Source organism: Anthonomus grandis, chromosome 7 (genome assembly GCF_022605725.1).
Source record: "Anthonomus grandis grandis chromosome 7, icAntGran1.3, whole genome shotgun sequence".
Classification (NCBI taxonomy): Eukaryota; Metazoa; Arthropoda; class Insecta; order Coleoptera; family Curculionidae; genus Anthonomus; species Anthonomus grandis.
The window spans coordinates 16,204,218-16,228,451 of NC_065552.1; the positions used below are offsets into that span (position 1 = coordinate 16,204,218).

Sequence of the window (24,234 nt, forward strand, 5' to 3'; positions counted from 1 at the left end):
AATTTTAGGGCCGAAAAGGTTTTTTTGTTCAACTGTTTGACATATTTGCTAAAACGAAGATCTTCGTCCATATGTAAACCTAAATTTCTCACGGAAGCTACAAAAGGAAGTATGACCCCTTCTAGGTTAATATTAACATTATTTTTGACAATCATTTTATTTTTTTTACTTGCAAAACATAGAAGCTTGGATTTGTTGAAGTTAAGTTGTAGATTGTGTTCGTTAGACAGATACCTAATGGTTTCTAAGTCGTGATTAACACGCTGTGTTGCATCAGCAAAGTTGGTGGCATCAAAGTTATATACCAGTTGCGTATCGTCAGCAAAGGCGATAGCTGTACAAAAATTAGTAGAACGAAGAATATCAGCGGTGTATATTATAAAAAGCAAAGGAGATAGAATAGAGCCTCGAGGAACAGCGGAATGAATACTTAGGGTTTGAGAAGAAGTTCCATTGTATGTTACTTTCTGAAATCTATTATTAAGAAAAGATTAGATAATATTTAAAGAAGCATCTGAGCACCCATAATAATGCAGTTTGGAACAAAAGAGTGCATGGTCCAGGATATCAAAAGCCTTAGAATAATCTAATAATATTAAGAGACTGGCCAGGCCTTTATCGTTAGACTCCAAAATATTATCAGTTACAGACACAAGCGCTGCTGCTGTATTTGACCCTTTTAAAAAGCCACATTGGTTTTCAGGTATTATGTGACTTTCGATTAAAAAACTATATAATCGGTTGTATAAAATCTTTTCATAAAATTTAGATAGTACTGGCAAATGCTAATTATACGCAGTTCGGACAAGGAAGTTGGATTAGCAATTTTGGCTAGAGGTTTACCAATAGCGGTCTTCCAAGAAAAAGGAAAATATTGCCTTTCGATACCACAATTAATTATGTGTAATATGTAAGTATCGACTAAAGGGCTGCATAGTTTTAACATAAAACCAGAAATATCGTCGGTTCCTCACAAATTGGTTTTTATTGCATAAATAGCATTATGAATTTCCTCAATAGTAGAAAGTGAAAAATTAAAAGAAAAATTTTCGTTTAATTTATTACTGTTATAAAAGTCGATTCTTTCTTTTCCTTTAGTAGAAATATTTCGTAGGAACGATCCAAAAAAATTGTTAATGGAATCAGGGTTAGATAAATGTGGTGGTAAATTATAATTTTTTTTTGGTCTTAGCATTCATATTAGAAAGAGTCTTCCACATTTTGGCTGGATTGTTTTGCGAACATAGATATTCAATATACTGTTTTTTTGATTCTCTAACCACTCTAAGTAATTGCGGCACTGTTTATATCTTATACGATCATATTGTTTGAGTGACTTTGTTTAAATTTGCCCAACGCTGCGTTGCGTCGTTTTTGTGCTGCGACTACCTCATTATTCAGCCAGGCTAGTTTTTTTAAAACTCGAATATTTCTTAGTGGAGCATAAATATCAAAAATATTTAGAAGAGTTTTATTAAATATTTCAATTTTTTTGAAATTTGAAAAACCAGTTGGCTGAATGCAAGTCATGCTGAAAGGTTAGTTCATAGTTAACATTTTTTGATAACATCTATATGTGATAAATTTTGCTGGAGGTTTAGGAGATTTTAATTTATATTCGACAAAAACTAACTTATGATCAGACAAATTATCTGTTGATAATGTTCCACAAGAAACGACATAATCATAAATATTCAATAGGGACGCCACTGACAGAGAAATTTTTTTGCACATCAAAAAATGCGTCTTGTTGCATAGAATACATGTACCAAATTTGATAAAAAATGTCTACAATATTGTTTAAGTTATTATTGAAAAACTATTTTTTTTTGAAAACTTTAACGATCTGTATCTGTATCTCAAAAGTTAAGACGTTTAGGACATATATTCATAGGAACTTTTTTTTAATGGGTCCAGAGATTACCCTTAAAAATTAGCACGTCTTTACGGAACACTCTGTATATATATTTATGCACTTGTTACCGACGCTATGTGGAGGGATTTGCCACCATCGCAAAACCATTGACCAGGCTGACAGAAGCAGAACGAAAATTGCAACGGTCCCAAGACTGTCAGACAGCCTAGTCCATCGTCGATGATACTAAGTAAAAATGAAATCTTAAACAGACCAAGAGAAAGATCTCGATATTTACAATGGTGCAGGAAATGCTTTGTACGGGCAAGTACTAAGTGAAGGCTTTAAAACATCAGTTCAAGAGAAAAGTATCTTTCAAAGGATTGCTATTGACGTTGCTGGTCCGTTTCCTGAATCGAAAGCAGGGATTAAGTACATGGTGGTCGTGATAGACTGGGATAGCTTTGTAGCATTTGTTTCTGCAGACTTATATATCGGCCACGATTGAAAGCACAGACTAGAACAAAGATGGGAAGAGAACTCCGTCTCCCATGCAATCTGAAGTTTCCGCCGAAGGACTACGACAGTGAGCTGCGTAGAAGAATGCATGTCATTCATAATCATGTGCACACTTCCACTCAAGATGTCTGTAATCATATGAAAGACGCATATGATGTCAATGTCAACAACGATGTTCTTTACAGAATACAGAAGCCGCCGAGGGGTAAAGCTCCAGTCTAATGTTCGAAACGTTCCACATCTTGTAAGGCAGGGTTGTCATAAATGAACAGAATAACTGAATCATAAAATGTTAAGAAGTCATCAAAATGGCCACTAAATGTCGGCAAATCAATTTTTGAACATTTTATGCTAGGCATTTGCCCAGTATGAGAAGCATTGACATTCTGAAGAGAAACGTCCATCATCATTATCACGCACTTTTAACCGTATTTAAATTTCATAAAATTCATACAACTTTCTTCAACTTTTGGGTGTGTTCAATACTTTTTTAAGTGAAAATAATTGTCCACAAAATTATAAATAAGATTTTCAAAACGACTTAGCTGACCCTTACAATTAGTCCTTTTTCTTTATAAAATTTTAGTTCGATCTCAGTCGCCATTTTAATGTTTTTTGAAGAAATAAAATTAAGCGATAAAAGAATTTGTTTTAAAAGATACCCAACAACTCAAGTAAAACTCTACTATCTACTCTATACGATCTGATGCTTGAACATGAGCTTTTCAGTTTTCCAGTATCACCACCATCAACCCAAGATTAATCGGCTGTACGTCAACAAAAAACGCCGTACTTCGTCACCCTCCACTTAGTCCGCTCCGTCTACGTACTGGCTGAGCAGGAACGGGACTCCTCGACACAAGCTTATTTCTAGGGATAATGAATGCGAGTATGATGGAAAAGTTCGTTGATTATCTTTATATTTATTAACCGCTGATAACTTTAGGTCAAATGACCAATGGACCGTAATGTTATGCTCTGTGGGTGCTGAATCAGAGATTAGAGAATATCTTTATAATAACATGTGTTTATTATGAACAATTGTCATCTAAATGATAAGAAAAATATCAACTCTCTCTTTACAGCATCTGTAATACACTAAACATTACTTTTTAGATATGAAGCCTCCACAAGCAAATACTTATAAACTCATTATATTATATGATCTTATATTGATTTTATAAGTATATGTCCACAAGCGCCAACAGAACTCTGAACCGTCGCAAGAATGTAATATTAACCAGAAGCGAAAATGGGTATGTGACGTTATAATAGCAGGAAATTTAAAATTCGAGTATGGCGTCAGATTTAAATTTCGATCTACTATACCGTGCGCTTCAAATTGGTGGAAAATGTCTCATTTTTTCTGCCATATTAAATAAAGTCCTTCGTTAATAACTTTTTTTATTTTCGTATTATAATTTCTGAATTCCCATACATTTTCTACTAGATCCATAAATCCGGCTTTCAGAAATTAAATAAAAAATATTTACAAAATGTATTACTATAATATTAAAATATATTATCGGAAAAAAATCAAGTTATACAATGAAATTAGCATTTATACATCTTTGTGAAAGCATTAAATAAAATATCAAAATTCGTCTGAACTTCACAATGTGTAAACTTACAACTTAATATAGTTAGGAATTTTGTTGTATAAAGAGCAAAGTTTGCAAAGTAGAATATATACTGGGTGACGCAAAAGCTTACAGTAAATGTATAAAGGTCAATAAAAATTTATTAAAATCACCAAGGAATCACCCGTTCTTCAGAAAAAAATATAAATCAACTATCAACAAATTAAATAACTATCAACAAATTAGCAATGAGAAAGACAATAAGTAAATATGTTACAAGTGATATTACAGGGGTTACCGTTCCAAAATTTCTCATCCATTGAAACTGCTGGAACTCTTTTCTCTTAGGTTTGGCATCAGTTTTAGAGTTTTAATATTAAGGTTGTCAAAAAGTATATCCAGAAATAAGATGAAGTCTGCTATGTGTTGAGCTTTACGGGGCAATTCACTTTGGTCTAGAAATAGAAAGCATATTTTGAAGTATTAATTTTTAAAATCAATTAAAAAAATAAAACCTTTTTTGCTACATTGCCCATGTAGGATCCTATTGAATACAATATATTAGTAATAACTAACCTGGGTGCAGTATTCAACCTTCATTTTATTCATTTTTGGAGATATTATTTGTCAACTTGGTGCGCATTCTATTGTCGGCTGTTGTCCTACCATCAAAACTGTTCAGTTCTTCATAATCATCATAGTCTGAAAATAGATATTTTTGAATGGAATGTGTAAATTTTTTATTCAAATAAAAAGATACAATCTTTTTGATTTCAAATAATATCATACATGATGTGTTTTAGCCACACAGCAGTGGTGTCAGTCTAAGAGACACATTACTTAGTTAAGTGTAATATTTTTTTACTATGGTAAATTAATAATTTAGGATAGCGGGTTGGGAAGACTTTTCTCCACAAATGAAAATGCGTTTTTCATGTAGATATCACAGCTATGTAGTGTAAGTCTGATGATGATGAGTGAACTCATCAAAATGCATAACTCTTGACAAAAAGATTGTCATTTTCATTTGTGGAGAAGTCTTCCCGCCCTTCCCAACCCGCTATATTATAACCACTCCACTTTAAGAATGGACTTCTACTTACAAATAATTTAAGAGCTTAGTTTAACCCAAGCAGCTTATCATTATTAATTAAGCACAAGCATAATTAAGCTTCTAGGTTACCACCTCTGGTTACACTTGGTATAAAGACCATTCTAACTTATCTTGTATTTATTAAGCTTGGAAGGCATGGCATCTGGTTTAGGATTATTGCTTAAGAATCTGAACTCAAGTATTAAACATATTGGGCCTGTTTATAAAACCAGGAAATCTGCTGTGTCTTTTGTTGTTCATAGAATTACACAACAGCTTCTTAGAATCAATTTCTCACTTTTGTCATTTACATTTGCACCTAAGAAATAGCAATGTCGCCAATGTCTTTATTCGATTCAAAGTTTTTACTATATTTTTTTTCATTTCTTATATTTAAAATATAATTTAATTCTTTTTTAGAGAATTTCCTTCAGGAATTCACCTAAATAAAAAAAAGCAACGACACCAATTTTTGGGCAAAATATGAGATCAAAACGATTTTAATAATATTTTTTCGCAAAATATGATTAATAAATAAAAGTTAGTTTCGGTAAAAAAAATCGAATTTCGACAGCAAAGGACAATAATTTCACTCGTGTGGTGACCATAAAAATGAAAGGTGGTGTATTGAAGAGAAGTATCACCAGAGTAGCGTTGTTGCCAACAGAGTGAACTCAATAGACTTAAATAGACTGTTAGTGTTAATTCATTTCTTTATTAGTATTAGTTTAGTTAATTAGTCTATTTAGTTTAAATCGTTTGTTTTCTTTAATTGAAAGTCCAGCCTTTCAAGGGGGCGATTATGTTAAGTCATACTTCTATTTAATCAAGGCATTTTTAATTTTGTTAACTTCGGCAACGCCGGTTTTCTTTGTCATTGTGCGAGAGAGAGAGAGAGAGTCTTGTTTTGTACGGTAAGGTGCTGCATTGCTGCTCTCGCGGCAAAATGGCTGGAATTCTCCATTTCACGTGTAAATAAAAATTGAATATCCACGAGTGGTGTTTACTTCCCTCAAATAAGATAGGAAAACCCCCTCAAGTCTAATGATGGAATGCGAGATATTTTTTCCCCAAATATTACTTATGTATATTTAAAGATAATCTAAATGAAATATCATAAAAGAAAACTCGTTATTTAAGTAATGACAGATTTTTATTATAAACTTCATTAATATATACAGTGCCGGCCAAAAGTAGAGAAACTTTTAATTTATTTTCTAATTTAATAATCTATTCAAAATTTTTGTGCCACCATGTATTAAAAATGTTTATCTTAGCCTAAGCCATAAATTCATACCAAAATAGTTTGAATATTTATTACAGGAATGTAAATAGTTACATAGTCACATAGTGCCTATCCAGCAGCTTTATGCCAGCCTAGCTCTTTTTAGTTTATAAATATAAGTTACTCCTAGTTTTAGTCATTCTTATTGTACCTAAGCTACTGTACTCTGTATCGTACTTTCATATATTTTGTTTTTAAAAACAATCTTTCGCCACACAAATCTATAATTGGCGCAGTCGGTAGGATTGTGTCCGGTGTATGTGTTTTTCGTCACGATAAAAAACTTTCACCGTGGTGGTTTCAACCCTTTAGACGCAATCCGAAAGAACCAGTGTGGTGCTGAAAGTGGTGCAGAGGCGCAGGCAATACAGAATCGGAAAAGGTTAGTGTCACATCCTTTTTGCCCCTATTCCACCCTCTGTTTAAGGTTTCAATAGGGATAATTTTAGGTTCTACCTATTGTATTGTAGCTATAGTCCATTTAATGATAATGAGTTAATGAAGCACATTTTTGAATCTATTCAGGAAAAACTTATCGGTAGAGCTGAAGTTCTTGTCGGGAACAGAGCAGAAATTAACAATTAGGAGGATCTAAAAAATTCTTTAAGACAATGCTTCTCAGATAGACGAGACCTTGATTGTTTAATACAAGAGCTCACTAGAGCTAGACCATTCAGAAATGAAAACTTATTAAATTTTGGAAATCGTTTACAACTTCTAAGAAGCAGTGTCGCACAGCGTATTAGCAATGATATAACAATTGCTACACAAGAAAAAACCTATCAAATTAAACATCATGATAAAACTGCGTTAAATACATCTATTGCTGGTTGTACGGGAACTTTGAAAAACAACATGCATCTTAAAAAACCAGAATCCTTGGAAGATGCAATGGCTTATGTAATCGAATTCGAAAACTTCGAACGTTTATATGGCCATACAAGCATCAATGGAAACAATAATTATCAAAATAAATATAATAATCAAAGACAATTTCAAAGTAACCAACCTTTTTATAATAATAATAATTTTGGAAATAATTTTCCAAATCAAAACCAGTTTCCACATCAAAATAATTTTCCCACTAATTATAACCATTTTGCAAACAATAGTTCTAATAACTTCAATAATAATAAACAATTCTCAACTAATCCACAATGGCCTTGTCAACCTATTGACATAAGACCCAGAAATTTACCTCCACGAAGATTACCAACAAACGAAGAAGTTTTTGGTAAACCAAAAAATGTTTTTAAGCCTAATCAAATTCCAGAACATTTACTACCTAAACCTGAACCAATGTCAACAACTTCAAGAAACCCTACAATTCAAAGTGCAAGATTTAATTCTAAAAATCATTTTGCACAATACAAAGGTCACCAAAAACCTCACTATGTTGTAGAGGAAGTCTACAATCAAGACTATAATGAAGAATACTTACCTGAATATTCTCAACAAAAAGTATATTCTCAAAATGAATATTTTAATGACTATAATTATTATTCTGATAATAATTATGAATCTAATGACTCACAGAATACTTCTTTTAAAAATACGGACTCTGAACATTTTACTCAGGATCATCTAACAAATCAACAAAGTTGATAGAAATTAATATTTCATCAAACAATTCACTCCCCTATGTAACACTAAAAAATCTAAACATTAAGCTTTTAATCGACACTGGCAGTAGCAAATCTATCTTAAAACCCACAATAGCAGAAAAATATTTCCCCCAATGTATATATAATAATAAAAACACTATCAAAACTGCCTTAGGTAGCCAACAAACTCTTTGTCAAGCTACGTTACCTCTTTTTAAGGAATATAATATAAACGATGAAATAGATTGTATTTTATTTGACTTTCATGACTTTTATGACAGAATTATTGGTCTTTCTGACTTAAGAAAGCTAAATTTAAACATTGACCTTATTAATAAAGTCTTAATAGGTCACTGTATTAGTATTCCGTTTTGTTATCGTCAACCAGATGATGTAAACTTTTCTTTATCAGTAAACACACGAGAAACTTGTAAAAAGGCTTCCAGTAAGCATTTACGAAGGCGACATAATAATAAAACCTAGGACAATAAATGAACTTTTTATCCCACATATTTTATCTTATGCTGAGAACGGTTTTGCCCCTGTTGAACTTGAAAACCAGACGGACAAAACAATAGACATTGTTCTTACAAAACCGCTAACAGTAGAACCTTTTAATAGTGGTAATTATGAAATGTTTTCCTTTGATAATATTTTTAATAACGATAAATCCACTAGTAAAAGTGCAAAGTGTAACATCAAGGACTTCATTAGAACTGACCACATGAATTCAGAAGAAAAAAAAGAAATTTTAAAGTTATGTCAAGAATATTCAGACATTTTTCATAAACCGGGAGACCAATTAACATTTACATCACATGTTAAACATGAAATAAAAACAACGAACGAAATACCTATACATACTAAATCCTATAGATATCCTCATATTCACAAAAATAAGGTTAGGAAACAAATAGCTGAAATGCTAGATAAGGAAATAATACGTCCATCATCAAGCCCATGGAGCTCTCCAATATGGATTGTGCCCAAAAAACTTGACGCTTCGAATAAACGAAAATGGAGACTAGTAATCGACTATCGGAAAATTAATGATAAAACAATCGATTATAGATGGCCAATACCAAACATAAATGATATCTTAGATAAATTAGGACGGTCACAATACTTTACAACACTAGATCTCGCAAGTGGTTTCCATCAAATCGAAATGGACGAAAATTCAATTCAAAAAACAGCCTTTACTGTGGAAGATGGCCATTTTGAATTCGTTCGTATGCCATTCGGATTAAAAAATGCACCAGCAACATTTCAACGTGCGATGGATGAAATCTTAAAGAAACTACGTAAAATATGCATGGTTTATATTGACGATCTAATAATTTTTAGCACAAGCCTACAAGAACATATTCAAAATTTAAAACTTGTATTTGCCAAATTGCGAGAAGCGGGATTAAAAATTCAACTAGACAAAAGCGAATTTTTAAGAAAAGAAGTCGATTTCTTAGGACACGTAGTAACACCCGAAGGCATTAAACCAAACCCGAAAAAAATCGAAGCTATTCAAAAATTTCCTATCCCTAAAACTCAAAAACAAATAAAATCTTTCTTAGGAATTTTAGGCTACTATAGGAAATTTAGCAAAAATTTTGCCAAACTAACCAAACCCATGACTCATTGCTTAAAGAAAAACGAAAGGGTAATTCACACTAAAGAATTCATAGATTGCTTCCAAACCTGTAAGAATATATTAACCTCCGAACCTGTTTTAGCTTACCCCAATTTTGAAAAACCCTTTGAACTTATTACAGATGCTTCTAATTATGCTATAGGTGCTATTTTATCACAAGATGGACATCCTGTAAGCTATGCATCACGAACACTAAACCCTGCGGAAATTAATTACTCCACAATTGAAAAAGAGTTACTCGCAGTAGTTTGGGGATGCAAATACTTCAGACCTTATCTATTTGGCAACAAATTTACGGTCATAACAGACCACAAACCGCTACAATGGATATTTTCTTTAAAAGAACCAAATAGTCGCTTAGTACGATGGCGCCTTAAACTTGAGGAATATGATTATTTCATTAAGTATCAAAAAGGCAAATCAAATACTGCAGCAGATTTTCTCTCTAGAAACCCTGTTGACCTAAATGCTGTAGAGACAGCCTCAATCGATAATAATCCAGGTGATATTGACGAAATTATCGATGAACTTTTACAACACTCAGAAAAACTTCCAGACCTAGATCCAGAAACTTTAGCCAAATTCTAGGAATGCAGAAACCAAAAATAAACATAATATCTGATTTTACTATTTCAAAAAGATCTATTCCAAAATCATCAACTCCACTGGAAGAACAAGAAAATTCAGATGATCTCGAAACTGTGCACACATCATTAGAAAACCCTATTTTTAATTTACCAATCTCAGAAAGGACACTCAATACCTATAAAAAACAAATAGTCATCACTGTAGGAGATATATCGAGCTTAACTTGTAAAGTAGAACAAATCTTTGAAAATAATATGTAACATTTCCAAAAATAGAACCTGGAGGAGACATTGTTAAATTCTTGAAAAATTACATAAATCCCAAAAACCTTTATGCCTTGTTTTTCAGAAATGAAGAATTTAGCAAACTTCTCACAATAACCTTACAAAATTACTTTGTTAACACAGCCTATAAATTTGTACAATGTTCAACAATGTTACAAGACATTGAAACGTCAGAAGAACAACAAATGAAACTCACTCTATATCACACCACAAAAACATGTCATCGAGGCATAACCGAAATGAAAAAAGCATTATGCCATAGATTTTATTGGCCTAGTATGATTATGGATATAGAAAGATACGTTAACTCATGTGATATTTGCCAAAAGAATAAATATGACAGAGATCCCCCTGTAATCAAATTTAATTTAACACCGAGTACAACAAAACCGTTTGAACAAATTCACATCGACACCTTCAAAATAGATAATCATAATTTTCTTACTATCATCGACGCTTTTTCTCGCTATGCACAAGCTTACCATTTAAGTAGTGTTACAGGAACAGCTGTAATTAAAAACCTTTTAACATTTGTTACACATCATGGCTTGCCACTTCAAATTACGTGTGACAGAGGAAAGAATTTAAAAATAAAGATCTTGAAGATTTCTGTTCTCTTTATAAAATCCAACTCCATTACACTACAGCAAAAAACAGCAACTCAAATTCACCTGTGGAACGCTTTCATTCCACTTAGATAATAGAACATTATCGTTGCCTTAAAGATTCAAATAAATTTACCCCAGAACAACTGGTAAAAAGAGCCTTACTAGGATATAATAACTCCATACATAGTGTTACAAAGTTCACTCCATTTGAAATTATTAAAGGTCATATAAATAATACTAATCCTTTTGACCTTAATGATCACGTAATAATTTCTGATTACATACAGAATCATAAAGAAAACTGCAAAAAACTTTATGCAAGAATTTCTAATTCAAATCAAGAAATAAAAGAAAATATTATAAACAAACGAAATGACAAAAGAAACGACCCTCCTGAACATCATATTAATGAACCAGCGTACATTAAAACCAAATTTCGTAGTAAAGCACTACCCAAATTTGTAAAAACAAACGTAAATGATCAAACACCTATAAAATTATTAACTACAAAAGGTGTTTACCATAAAGGGTCTGCAAGAAAACCAAAATCTAAACATGTTGTTCCTTTGCAGGAGCATGATGACCTTAACAAAGACAATATTGACGTTGGGCCTTCTACTTCAGCTAATCAGCAGTGAAGATATCCAACTAACAACCATTAAGAATCCTATACTTCCTATTGAATTAGGACACGCACGAATTATATATAATAAACACGTATTTTTACACTATGTAGATTTAGATATTATACATGTACAATTAGAAAAACTAGTGAGCTCCTTCAATATTTTAAGTTCTAACATATTACATAAAAACGATACTAACACACATATCTTATCTTATCAAGGTCTAACAGAAAGTCTACTTTCTAGAACCGAATATTTAATAGATATAATTAAGAATAAAGTAAACAATCTTATCCCTCATAAAACAGCTAAAAGAGGCCTTTTTAATATTGTAGGTAGCGCAGAAAAATGGTTATTCGGGACATTAGATTCTGAAGAAGGAAAAAGATTTGATCAAGCTATCACAGCTTTACAACAAAATCAGAAAAACATTATTTAACATTTAAATGTTCAAATGTCATTATCAAAACATCTTATCGAACACTTCAACAAATCTCTTTCCATAATCGAACAAAACCAAATAAAACTTCAAAAAGGAATTGAATTTGTCTGGGAAATTTTAAAAGACTCTTTAAAAGATGCGCATGAATACTTTATGATCGAAGGATTGCTTTCCCAAATCAATTTGGATTGTCAAAACCTAATTAATTTTCTTGACAACCTAGAAGATGCCATTCTTTTTGCTAAGTTGAACTCTTTACATTACTCTATTATTTCTGTATCCGAGTTAAATGAAACATTAAGCTACCTGAGAGCGAATTATGATCGAGACACTGTACCAAACTTCATTCTTTAATCTTAATCTTAATTCTTTAATCTTTCAATATTCTTTCATTCTACCAATTTATTGGAACACAAGTTTTATTCTCAAAGGATAGGATAATATTTTCAATTCAAATACCCTTATTAAAGCCTGAAACATATACCTTTCACCATATCTATCCTACTCCTCAAAACCATACCATTATCATCCCTAAATACCCCTATGTGGCACAAACACAGAACAATATCCAATATGAAAAAGATTCTTGCCCCGAAATTGAAGGAATATTCTACTGTAAAGAAGTCTTTCACGAAGAAGATAGTTGTATTGCCCAGCTTATGAAAAATCTACCTCCAACCTCTTGCCAGTTTAGTAATCTACACCTGAAACAACCTCTAGTTGAGCAAATAACTAGAACTGAAGTCTTGGTGATTCCCGAACAAGAGGTCCAAGCCTTTACAAAATGTGGCTCAGACAAGTACCTGTCAATTAACGCACCAACTCTCATTACAATTCCACATCCTTGTGAAGTCTCCATTGGAACCAGAAAGTTTATCAACGATATTCGTATAAATCAAGGAAAACCGTTAATTCTCCCAGAACTTCATCCAGAACCTAAGCTACTGTACTCTGTATCGTACTTTAATATATTTGGTTTTTAAAAACAATCTTTCGCCACACAAATCTATAATTAAATAGTAAACAATGTTTTTTTTACTTGAGGACATAAATAGAGAAACTTTTTGTATTAAATATTTTAAATTAAATAGGTCTCGTTTGAAGCAGTTCGTTTTCGATTGTGAAGAAGCCTATTTAGTTTTAAAATGCCTCGAAGTATAAATTTATCTGAACAAATAAAACTTATAATTGAGAAGCACAATGCGGGAGTGAAACAAGTAACAATCGCTAGAGAACTTGATCTTCATAAAAGTGTCATTTGTAAACAAATCAAATTGTGGCAAACTAGAGGCACTACTGCCAGCATCTCTAAGCCAGGTAGACCCAAAAAAACAACATCTGCAACTGACAAGCTAATTAGACGATGTTCTATAAGAAATCCATTTTTCTCCGCCGAAGATATAAAAAAGGCATATCCCAGCATTTCCCTTTCAGTCCGATCTATTCGAAGACGTTTATGTGACGCTAACTTAAAAGCCAGGAGACCGGTAAAAAAAAACCTTTCATTTCAACGAAAAATAGACAAACTCGTTTAAGATGCGCAAAATAACACTTATATTGGACCTATAGTCAATGGAAAACCGTTTTATGGTCAGATGAAAGTATTTGGGTCAGATGGTATGAGATGGGTTAGACGTCCCGACAATGAAAAATTCAACCCAAAGTACACTATTCCCACAATCAAACATGGAGGCGGTAATGTGTTGGTGTTGGGATGTTTTTCCGGGCATGGCGTTGGTCCACTGGTGAGAATAGGTGGGATCATGAATAGCCAATATTATCTAAACATCTTAAGGTTAATATGCTTCCCTACGCCGAGGATAATTTGCCGTTAATTTGGAAATTCCAGCATGATAACGACCCCAAGCACACTTCTAAAATTGTTAAAAATTTCCTAACCTCTCAACAAATTCAAGTTCTGAAGGGGCCAGCTCATAGTCCAGATTTAAATCCCATCGAGAACTTGTGGGAGCACCTAGACAAAAAAGTTCGACAAAAAAATCCGAAATAAAGACGAATTATTCCAAGTCCTAAAAGAAGCATGGAGTGAAATTTCCGGAGATATTATACACAATCTTCTTGAATCTATGCCAAGACGGTGTAGTTAAATTGTGAAGAATAACGGTTATGCCACAAAGTATTAGTGTGCTTTTATCCACATTTTGTATTATAACATAATTATGTCATAAAAATAAAAAGTTTCTCCATTTTTGTCCTTAGAAAAAATAAATTTTGTTTGCATATTTTGTAATAAATTATTTGTTTTCAATTTTTTTTCTAATTATTTTCGTCACTACTAGATATAACCATAAACATTATTTACAATTACTTCGAATTAGTTTTTATAAGAAAAAAATAAAAATATTAAAAGTTTCTCCACTTTTGGCCGGCACTGTATAATATGTAGGTATGGTTTTTTATTATTAAGGTGACCAAAACCACAACCTTCTTTATCTAAAGTAAAGTAAAGTATGAGTAAAGATGGCTGTGCCAAAACTTAAGTGCTAAAGGTCTCATCAACGTATTTTAGTAGCTACGTTTCACATTATGAATTTAAAAAGCTTTTGACATACAATACTAACTGAAAATATTTATTCATTAAAATTTTTTTTAAATATTCAAATTCAAATTCAAATTTATTAATCATTTTGGTTATATTATAACAATTTTTAACTTAATTATATTCAATAATAATAGTTAACAGTCATTGTTTTTAACATACACCTAGATGTTGTAACATCTGTTTGTGTATGCTGAGAAATCACAAAATTTTAGTAATAATATAAAATATAACTAACCATAATCTACAACTAAACAAAAAACAAAAATTCTCCAATAAAACTTCCCTTCCCAAAACTATTTAAAAAAATTAAATTTATCTATATTTGAATAAATAAATTTTCTACAGACCTTACTAAAGTTTTTAATATTATTTATATTTTTTAAGCTGTTTGGTAAGATGTTATAAAATTTCGGGGACAAGTATCCTAAAAATCGTTGCCCTATAGTTTTTTTTATGTTTGGTATTTTTAGGTGTCTGTTTATATTATTTCGGGTTGTGTAGGAATGACTAACATAATTCTTGATTTTTTCTGATTTATGTGTATAAATGCATGTTGACAATATGTAAATTGAGCGTATATTAAAAATTTCTTCAGAATATAATTGTTGTGTAGGAAATCTTTTTTGTTTTTTGTATATAACTTTTAAAATAAAGTTTTGTACTACATTAAGTTGTTTTAAACAATTCTTGTATAGACCTCCCCAGACAATCACCCCATACCTTAACAAGGACTCAACCAAGGATTTATAAATTAAAATTAGTAGTTTTTCATTTAAGATATTTCTCAAAATATGAAATCGATAAATAAGTTTACGGATGTTTTGTGTTAATTTTAGAATGTGTTGGTCCCATTTTAAATGTTTATCCACAATGATACCCAGATATTTAGTAAATGAAACTTCCTTGATATCAATTAATTCAAGTTTAATTTGTTGAAAACTGGGGCGATTAGCAGCTGTTATAGAAAATGCAATATAGTTTGTTTTTTGACTATTGAGACTTAATTTAAAAGAATCCAGCCAGTTCTTGACTGTTGCTAGACCAAGTTCTGCAGTTTTTTTTGTGTCTCCCCAAGAAATTCCGTGAAACACCGCAACCGTGTCATCTGCATATGATATCAGTGACCCGTCATGAATTTTAAGATTGGTAAGAGCGTTAATATAAGTTATAAAGAGTATAGGTCCAATAACTGTTCCTTGTGGAATTCCAATTTTTATATAAGATGGTTCACTAATCTCATTATTTATTTTTAAAGACTGTTTTCTGTCCCCCAAGTAACTTTCAATATTATGATACAAATATTATGATACAAATTAAGTGTTTTTTTATTTTGATATGATATTCCTTGTTTTTTATGAAGCATTTTTTCCAATGCTGTTATAGAATAATATAAAGCTTTTTAAAAGTTATAATTACGGTGGTGAAATTTGGCATTTTAAATTTTTGTCACACTATACCGGCTGGTGCAGGAAATCCCATATAAATTATACTTTTAAATATTGGCTCCCCTGTGTATTTTATAGAAACACTGTATTAAACTTTTTTAAAATTCGAGTAAGATAAGCCATCATACGAAATTTCATTTTGCCATATTGTGTCCTGTTCTTTTTTTAACTTCATTTCTTCTCAATAAGTCTTATATTAAAAATAGCTTTTTAAGATAGGTCTTATAAACTGTAAAATATGTCCATTTAATGGGTCTTGGTCTATACAGTGAGCAGAGGGTGTTATAAATAAATCTGGAATGTTTAATCTCCTTACAGAAGCTGAAATTAGTTTTATTAAAATGTCAGGGTATGAAAAGTGTGGCCATATAATAACACTTTCTGCCACTTTACATACTTTTACCACATTTCTTACAGGTTTTGTAAGTTTTTTCTAGTTAGTAACATAGACAATATGAAGAGGCTTCATTCAGGGCACTAGCATATGCATTGCAATTTACTGTTTCTGATAGTTTCTTGCTAAAAAATCCAGCAATATATTCAACTACATAAATTAAATAAACATAAATCAGAAATAAAAATATTTTCAATATTGCGGAGGGTTGTTGGGTGGGGTCAGGAATAAAACAGAAACCTGTTTACCTAAATGTCGACGTTTCGACTTATATTAAGTCATCCTCAGGACACTGAAACGGATTCAAGTAATTACAGAGATAAAACAAAGTAATTTCAAGGACATAAAAAACACTATTAAAATAAATGTTCTTTAAGTTACAAAAATTAAAACAACAAAAAACAAAAACCACGACACAGTTAAAATTACATTCAGGTACAATCCGTTAAAAGAAATTAAAAAAAAAAAAAAACAGTATAAAATTAATTTTTTTTTTCTATTTTTTTTTTTTTTTTTTTTTTTTTTTTTTCTTTCTAGCAGAACACTCCTTCAATCAACAACACCAATTTGATTTTAACAGCACTCGGATCATTGGCAGAGAATCAAATTATAAAAAAAGAATTTTACTTGAAATGGTTAATATAAAAAAGTATAAAGAAAGCATAAATAAAAAACAAGACACCGATGATCTAAATGCAAGTTACTATAATTTAATTAATTTACTACCAAAAAGACAAAACTAAAACATAAAATTTATTTTTGTCAAAGAGCGTATGTCCCAAATTTAGATCACACGGTGTATTAACAAATTAAGTTTCTGGTTTTGAACGTATAGATACCATACATCTTCCTTATCTACTAATCCTTAACTTATCAACATAACATTGAATCATAAAAATTAAATAAATAAACGCTCGGAAGAATAAAAACATTTGTTTCTTGGCTTATTGTTGATTCTAGTTTGCCCACAGTAACACCTACAATTTAACTCATGTTAAAAATAACTCTACGCTCCTATTTTAATTATAACTTAAGAAACCTAGACTTAGGTAAGAGGTGTAATATATATAAAAAAAAAAAGAAAAATAGAAAAAAAAAAAATTTATACTGTTTTTTTTTTTTTTAATTTCTTTTAACGGATTGTACCTGAATGTAATTTTAACTGTGTCGTGGTTTTTGTTTTTTGTTGTTTTAATTTTTGTAACTTAAAGAACATTTATTTTAATAGTGTTTTTTATGTCCTTGAAATTACTTTGTTTTATCTCTGTAATTACTTGAATCCATTTCAGTGTCCTGAGGATGACTTAATATAAGTCGAAACGTCGACATTTAGGTAAACAGGTTTCTGTTTTATTTCTGACCCCACCCAACAACCCTCCGCAATATTGAAGATATTGGGTCACAAACACGAAATTGAAAAAAATATTTTCTTCTGTTTCTTCACTTAAATAATCTAGTGTATAATTCTTTGTTTTAGAATTGACATTTAATATGCTCGCGTGACCTTGTACTAAACATTTAGCTGTCAGGAGAAATAATTTCTACATGCACCACAAGCATTTTCAAAATGCCGAGGTATGGCATTGTTGACCCATCATTTCTTCATATTGCAGAAAAAAACATATTGTATGATATTGACAGATATTGTATCATGCATGTTTCAATTAAATCATCATATAAATTTCGAACACTTATTAAACAAATAATTAAATCGATGAAATCAGTTTTTTGGGTTGAAGATAAAGTGAACTTAAATACTTTGAAAATGAGTTTATAAATTTTAAAACAAATTCTTTATTATTTCTTGAAACTGGATTTTCCGACTGGGTAATCTTATAAAAATTCCTACTATTTAAAAAATCGAATACGTCGTTTACTTTTTTACAAAATGAAATCGAAAGCATAAGCCATGCTTACACTAAAGGTTTGGACAGTTAGTTTCACTTTCATTACTTCATTTGTGTAATTAATGTGTCTTGTGTGTAGACTTGGAGCACAACGAAGTCCTGCCTCATTTTGTAAATTAACTTAACTTTTAAACAAAACCCATTTAATTCTTTTACCCTTGCCATCCAACAACCAACCCCAATCCCCCATAGTATGTCTTACTAATTTTACCACATGACATCCATCTAACATGTAAATCTTCTCTTTGGTAATAGGGTTGACAAAGAATGACTTTGTATATCAGGGTATTTTAAGTAGCTCCTAGTACCTGGCATATAGCAAAGTTAGAAGCACAACCATCCAAAGTTAATGTTTTAATAATAATACATACCAGTATTCTGAAGTTAGTAGAAGCAATTCTATCCATGTTGGCTTTTTCCTCAGCTATCACTGATTCAATTAAAAAATATGCAACAGGCACTCCACCTAGCATTAATTTCTGCAAACATAAACTCTAAAGCATTTTTAGCTTGTGGTAGATTGTCATTTGTATCAAGTGTGGTACCCATGTCTATCTACATAATCAACATGCCTACTACCAGTCCATTGAACATGCTTTCGAATAGATATTTCATTTATAACAACTTAATGGGTTAAGCCGCCTTCCTTTTGCCCGTTCAGCGACAACTTAGCATCAACTGAACTACACCATTGGTTAATGTCCTTGGACGAGCCAAGGAATCCTTTCCATACATGCTTCTAATAAAGTCATATATTAGAAGCATGTATGGAAATGCTATTGGCTTTTGAGTATTGTAATAAAAATGAACGCGAAGGTGTAAGGGTAAACACCAAAATATTTTAAAATTAGTGCAAACCAAACCACTAAACATTTGCTGCTATTAAGAGATGCCTTCTCAAAACTAGTACTTGTATTTTACATTTGCATAGAAGAAATGTTTTGCTTTTTGTTCAGTTCTTTCAACAAAGCATTAAGTTTCTTGATTTGAGCTCTTTGTCGTCTAATTTTTCGTTGATGATATTTAGCCATCATTCTATATTTAAGGACAGTGTCATGTGCTATATTCCAAAATCTGTCTCGTGTTTGCTCATTGTTCATATCTGATTTTTTGAAATCTCCAAAATAAACTGGGCCTCGCATTCTCCTAAAATATATATTTATTAAAAATATGCATATTTTCATATTGAAAAAAAAAAATTAAAAATCTTTAACACATTAAAATACCTTTTTAGAGCTGGATTAGCTGCAGTTGGTAGAGCATAATGGATTTCTTGAACATTTGCAGCTAATGCAGGTAGCTCTTCAATCTGCTCCTCTTCAACCTGCTCCTCAATTTGGTCCACCTCTATTCGATCTCCAACATTATCATTTGAAAAAACAACTACAGTAGTTTCAGGTGGCTGGTTTTCTAATTATAAAAAAGGTTGAAGAAATAATTTGACATACTATACAAATAATTTATATGTCAATAATAAAACAAATATAATTTAATAATATATACTTTTAAAAGCAACTTTTAAAATATTTGCATAAATTGTTTATATTGAGTTCCCTAGAAAAAACATGTTTGTTTGTCAGGCAAGAATAATGTTTATTTACTGACAGTTTCTCTTGTGCTTCAAAGTCGTGATAAAAGGATCATAAAAATAACTGCGACAAAATTAGAGCAACTTTATAACAAACTGGTTTTAATATTGTATGAGAAACTGTGCAGTTTTTAAAATATGCCGCGTAGTGTGCATTATTCGCTGGACCTAAAACAAAAAATTGTTGATGCCTATTTATTTGGAAAAAAAAGCAACTATGGATATCAACTACATTGATCAACTACATAATAGACAGGTTCAAATATGTTATTATAGTGGAAAACATAATGCTGCCTTACGAGGAATGGGAAATTCTCCTTAAAATTCACATTTCAACGTGACAACAACCCCAAACGCACCACGAAAATTGTAAAAGGGTGGTTTACTAAGCAAAAAAATTAATGTTTTAAAGTGGCCACCGCAATCGCCAGGCCTAAATTCCATAGAGAATTGATGGGAAATAGTAGAAAAACGTGTTCGTCAATCACAAATACATAATACTGATGATTTGTTTGAAGAAGTCCATTTAGCGTAGAATTCCATAGATGAAGACGTAATAAACAATCTGGTAGCTTCAATGCCAAAGAGATACGATGAAGTCATTAGAAACAATGGATACTGGATAAAATATTGATTTTTGTAGTTTTATGTTCAGTTTAATTTGGTAAAAATATAAAGTTGCTCTAATTTTGTTGTGATGAAAAATCTTTATTTTAGTTATTTTACCTGTGTTACAATTAAACTTTATTTAAAAATGAATTGGGAGTTCATTGTGAAGCAGTCCAAAGCGACGTCCGACTCAAATATCGCTCTGCATTTATTGCTTTTAGCGACGGTAAAATTTACGTCTTTTAGTTAAGTTCTATATTAAAATAAAGCCTAAAGTTTATGTGTTCGTTTGTTTGGTGTGTAATTAGTCAAAAACCATAATTAGTGCTTGTTTAAATCACGAAAAAACCATAGTGTAACTATTTGTTCAATAAAACCTGTGTTGTCAGTTCTTAAAAAAAAATATGCAAATTGCTCTCCTATTGTTTGATGAATACCATCCTATTGGAATATCTACAGTGCTGTGCTTATGGTATGCAGAAAAGCCTGACATTAATTTTTACCTGGCCCTTAATATCAAAGCTGTGGTTGACTAACTAGATGGCATTGTACAAATTTTTGTACAATTAGTTGATGATAAATATACAGGATGGACTGCAAATTTAGATTTAGGTACTGGGCTAATAAGGCCTATGTGTACTACTGCTGCGTTGTTTGTAACAATTTATTTCACCCTGTTTAGAAAGGGATTTTAGAACCCACAAAAAAATAGATAAACAAAAAATCTTTTGTTCCCGACAATGTGAAGAGACTGGTTTTGGAAAAGGCTCTTCTTATATCATCGTTTATCATGTGTAAATAAATAAACAAACACAAATTCGGGAATGTCGGATGAGGAACTAAGTGATAAGTGCCTTAAAGGTAAGCGAAGTTGTCCGGAAAACTATTTTAAATGTGTTTCCTGTTTATATTCACAAAAAATGCTTAAATATAACGCCTTCATAAGTAAAATGCATGCCTCTCCAAAAGAGAGTCCTATTATTAATATGCGATCATTGTAAAATATTAATAGCAAAAATGCCTTCTATGATGAAATTAATGAAAGAAATGAAGGATATAGAAGACATTAAATGTGAAATAGTCATCTAAAAAGGAGTCATAAGCAACAATTGTACAACACCGCCAACAGGATAAAGTAAACAATACCTCAAACTTGCCTACAATTGTTATTAAACCCAAAGTTCACAAAAAACCAGAATGGAACTTCAATCATCAATAAACCCTACAAACTTGAATCTTGCAATTAGAAATATTAAAGAAACAAAAAATGGAAAAATTATAGTTAAATGTGATACAAAACATGACATAAATCTATTCAAGAAGAAAGCTGAAACAAAACTTTAAGAAAACTTTGAAATAGAGGTACCAAGAAAAATTTTTCCAAGAAAAAAACTGAAAATATTTATTCGTTAAAAATTTTTTTAAAATATTATGATACAAATTAAGTGTTTTTTTATTTTGATATGATATTCCTTGTTTTTTATGAAGCATTTTTTCCAATGCTGTTATAGAATAATATAAAGCTTTTTAAAAGTTATAATTACGGTGGTGAAATTTGGCATTTTAAATTGTCACACTATACCGGGTGGTGCAGGAAATCCCATATAAATTAAACTTTTAAATATTGGCTCCCCTGTGTATTTTATAGAAACACTGTATTAAACTTTTTTAAACTTCGAGTAAGATAAGCCATCATACGAAATTTCATTTTGCCATATTGTGTCCTGTTCTTTTTTTAACTTCATTTCTTCTCAACAAGTCTTATATTAAAAATAGCTTTTTAAGATAGGTCTTATAAACTGTAAAATATGTCCATTTAACGGGTCTTGGTCTATACAGTGAGCAGAGGGTGTTATAAATAAATCTGGAATGTTTAATCTCCTTACAGAAGCTGAAATTAGTTTTATTAAAATGTCAGGGTATGAAAAGTGTGGCCATACACTTTCTGCCACTTTACATACTTTTACCACATCTCTTACAGGTTTTACCAAGAAAAATTTCACCTAAAATAAAAGTTGTTGGGTATACAGGCGTAGATTCATTTGAACATATAGAAGGTAAAATTCGTTTAAAAATAAACAAAGCAAAGTTATATATGCTGAATGCAGATAGTCTCTTGAATCAGATGTTAAATAATGAGAAAATATACATAGGATGGGAACGTCTACCAGTTTATGAAGATTAAACAATTTTGCGATGTTTTAATTGTCAGGGTTTTCATCATAAGAGCGGAAAATGTATAAAGAATGAAATATGTGGTAACTGTGCGGAAGATCATGGTACCAATGCATGTGATCAGCTAAGAAAGTTATGTATAAACTACCAAGGGGCCAATGAGAAATATAAACTCCAACTTATCACAAATCATAGAGCATTCGACCAAGAATGTCCATCTCTAAAATACCATATGAAGGGATTAAAAAACAAGATTGATTATCAATTTATAATAAATGATATTTAATGCTCAGGATGATATATTAGAAGAAATAAATAAAGAAAATGGGACTCTAGGTGGAATGGTGGATCAAGAAAGGTTAGAAAATTTAAAGGGTAAGAAGTATGATGTTAACTTATTCATTTTAATATTAGAAGCTTAAATAGGAACATTGAAAACTTAATTACTTACTTGGAAACATATAAATTACATTTTATTGATATTATTGTGCTTTCTGAAACCTTTCAAATTGATTCGATAAACAATTTTAATATACCAGACTACAGAGTTTTATATAATAATGCTAAGTATAATAAAAATGATGGTGTTGTTATACTAGTAAAAAATAATTTGAGTGTTGATTTTTCTTTCACTCAGTTGATTAACTCAAAAGCAACTCTAAGTAGAATAAATTTTGAAGTAAATGGCACAACTCTTGGATTAACAGCAATATACAAGCCTCCACCCATTTTAAGGACAGATTTTATGATTAAGTGATTTATTAACATACTTTGAGACAATAACTTTTTCTAAAATCGAAATTTTTGTTGGAGACATCAATCTAAATATTTTAGAACAAAATGATAATTATGTTGCTAATTATCTTTCTATGGTGAACTCATTAAGCTTCAAGTCATATATTAACTCAGTCACAAGCTTCTTTCAAAAACTTGCCTAAATCACTTGTTTATCAATCAAAAAATAAAATCTAATAATTTACAACTAAATTCATATGTAACTGAAGCAGATATAACAGATCATAGCCCAATAATGTTTCTTGTTAGTCGAATAGCAGAAAAGCAATATAATTTAATAAATTCTTACAATGACATTAAAACTAAATTGGATATTCCTAAGTTTAGATGACTACTACAAGATTTTGATTAATCAATGGTGATGAATAATCATGACTCAGAGATGGCAACAATAATTTTCTTTGCAAGTTACTAACAATTATTAATAAACGCTTCACAAACCTAGAATATAAAGCACAAAAAACATAAAAAAATAAAAGATTGGATTAGTAATGGTATTATTACATCAATTGAAAGTAGAGACCAAATGAAAAAAAAATTATTGAAAAAATTTGATACCCAATTAGATAAAGAATAAAGAATATAGAAATAAATTAAATAAAGTCATACATAAACACAAAAATTAA

General features: G+C 30.9%; 1 protein-coding gene across 5 annotated transcripts in view; it reads right to left on the reverse strand.

The window, feature by feature from the left end:
* Positions 1-3,862: 3,862 nt before the first annotated feature.
* The window catches only part of LOC126738185 (THAP domain-containing protein 1-like), a 31,452-nt gene continuing 11,080 nt past the window's right edge, over positions 3,863-24,234 (reverse strand). For 3 of the 5 annotated variants that reach the window (XM_050443392.1, XM_050443393.1, XM_050443391.1), the window contains exons 4-7: positions 19,668-19,851; positions 18,813-19,587; positions 4,531-4,656; positions 3,863-4,409 (exon numbers count right to left, since the gene is read on the reverse strand). In XM_050443392.1, the coding sequence (XP_050299349.1) occupies positions 19,359-19,587; positions 19,668-19,851 (413 nt within the window). In that variant the 3' untranslated portion in view covers positions 3,863-4,409; positions 4,531-4,656; positions 18,813-19,358. Of the gene's footprint in view, positions 4,410-4,469; positions 4,657-18,812; positions 19,588-19,667; positions 19,852-24,234 lie in introns of all 5 variants that reach the window. The other 2 variants (XM_050443395.1, XM_050443394.1) reach the window with 2 other exon arrangements.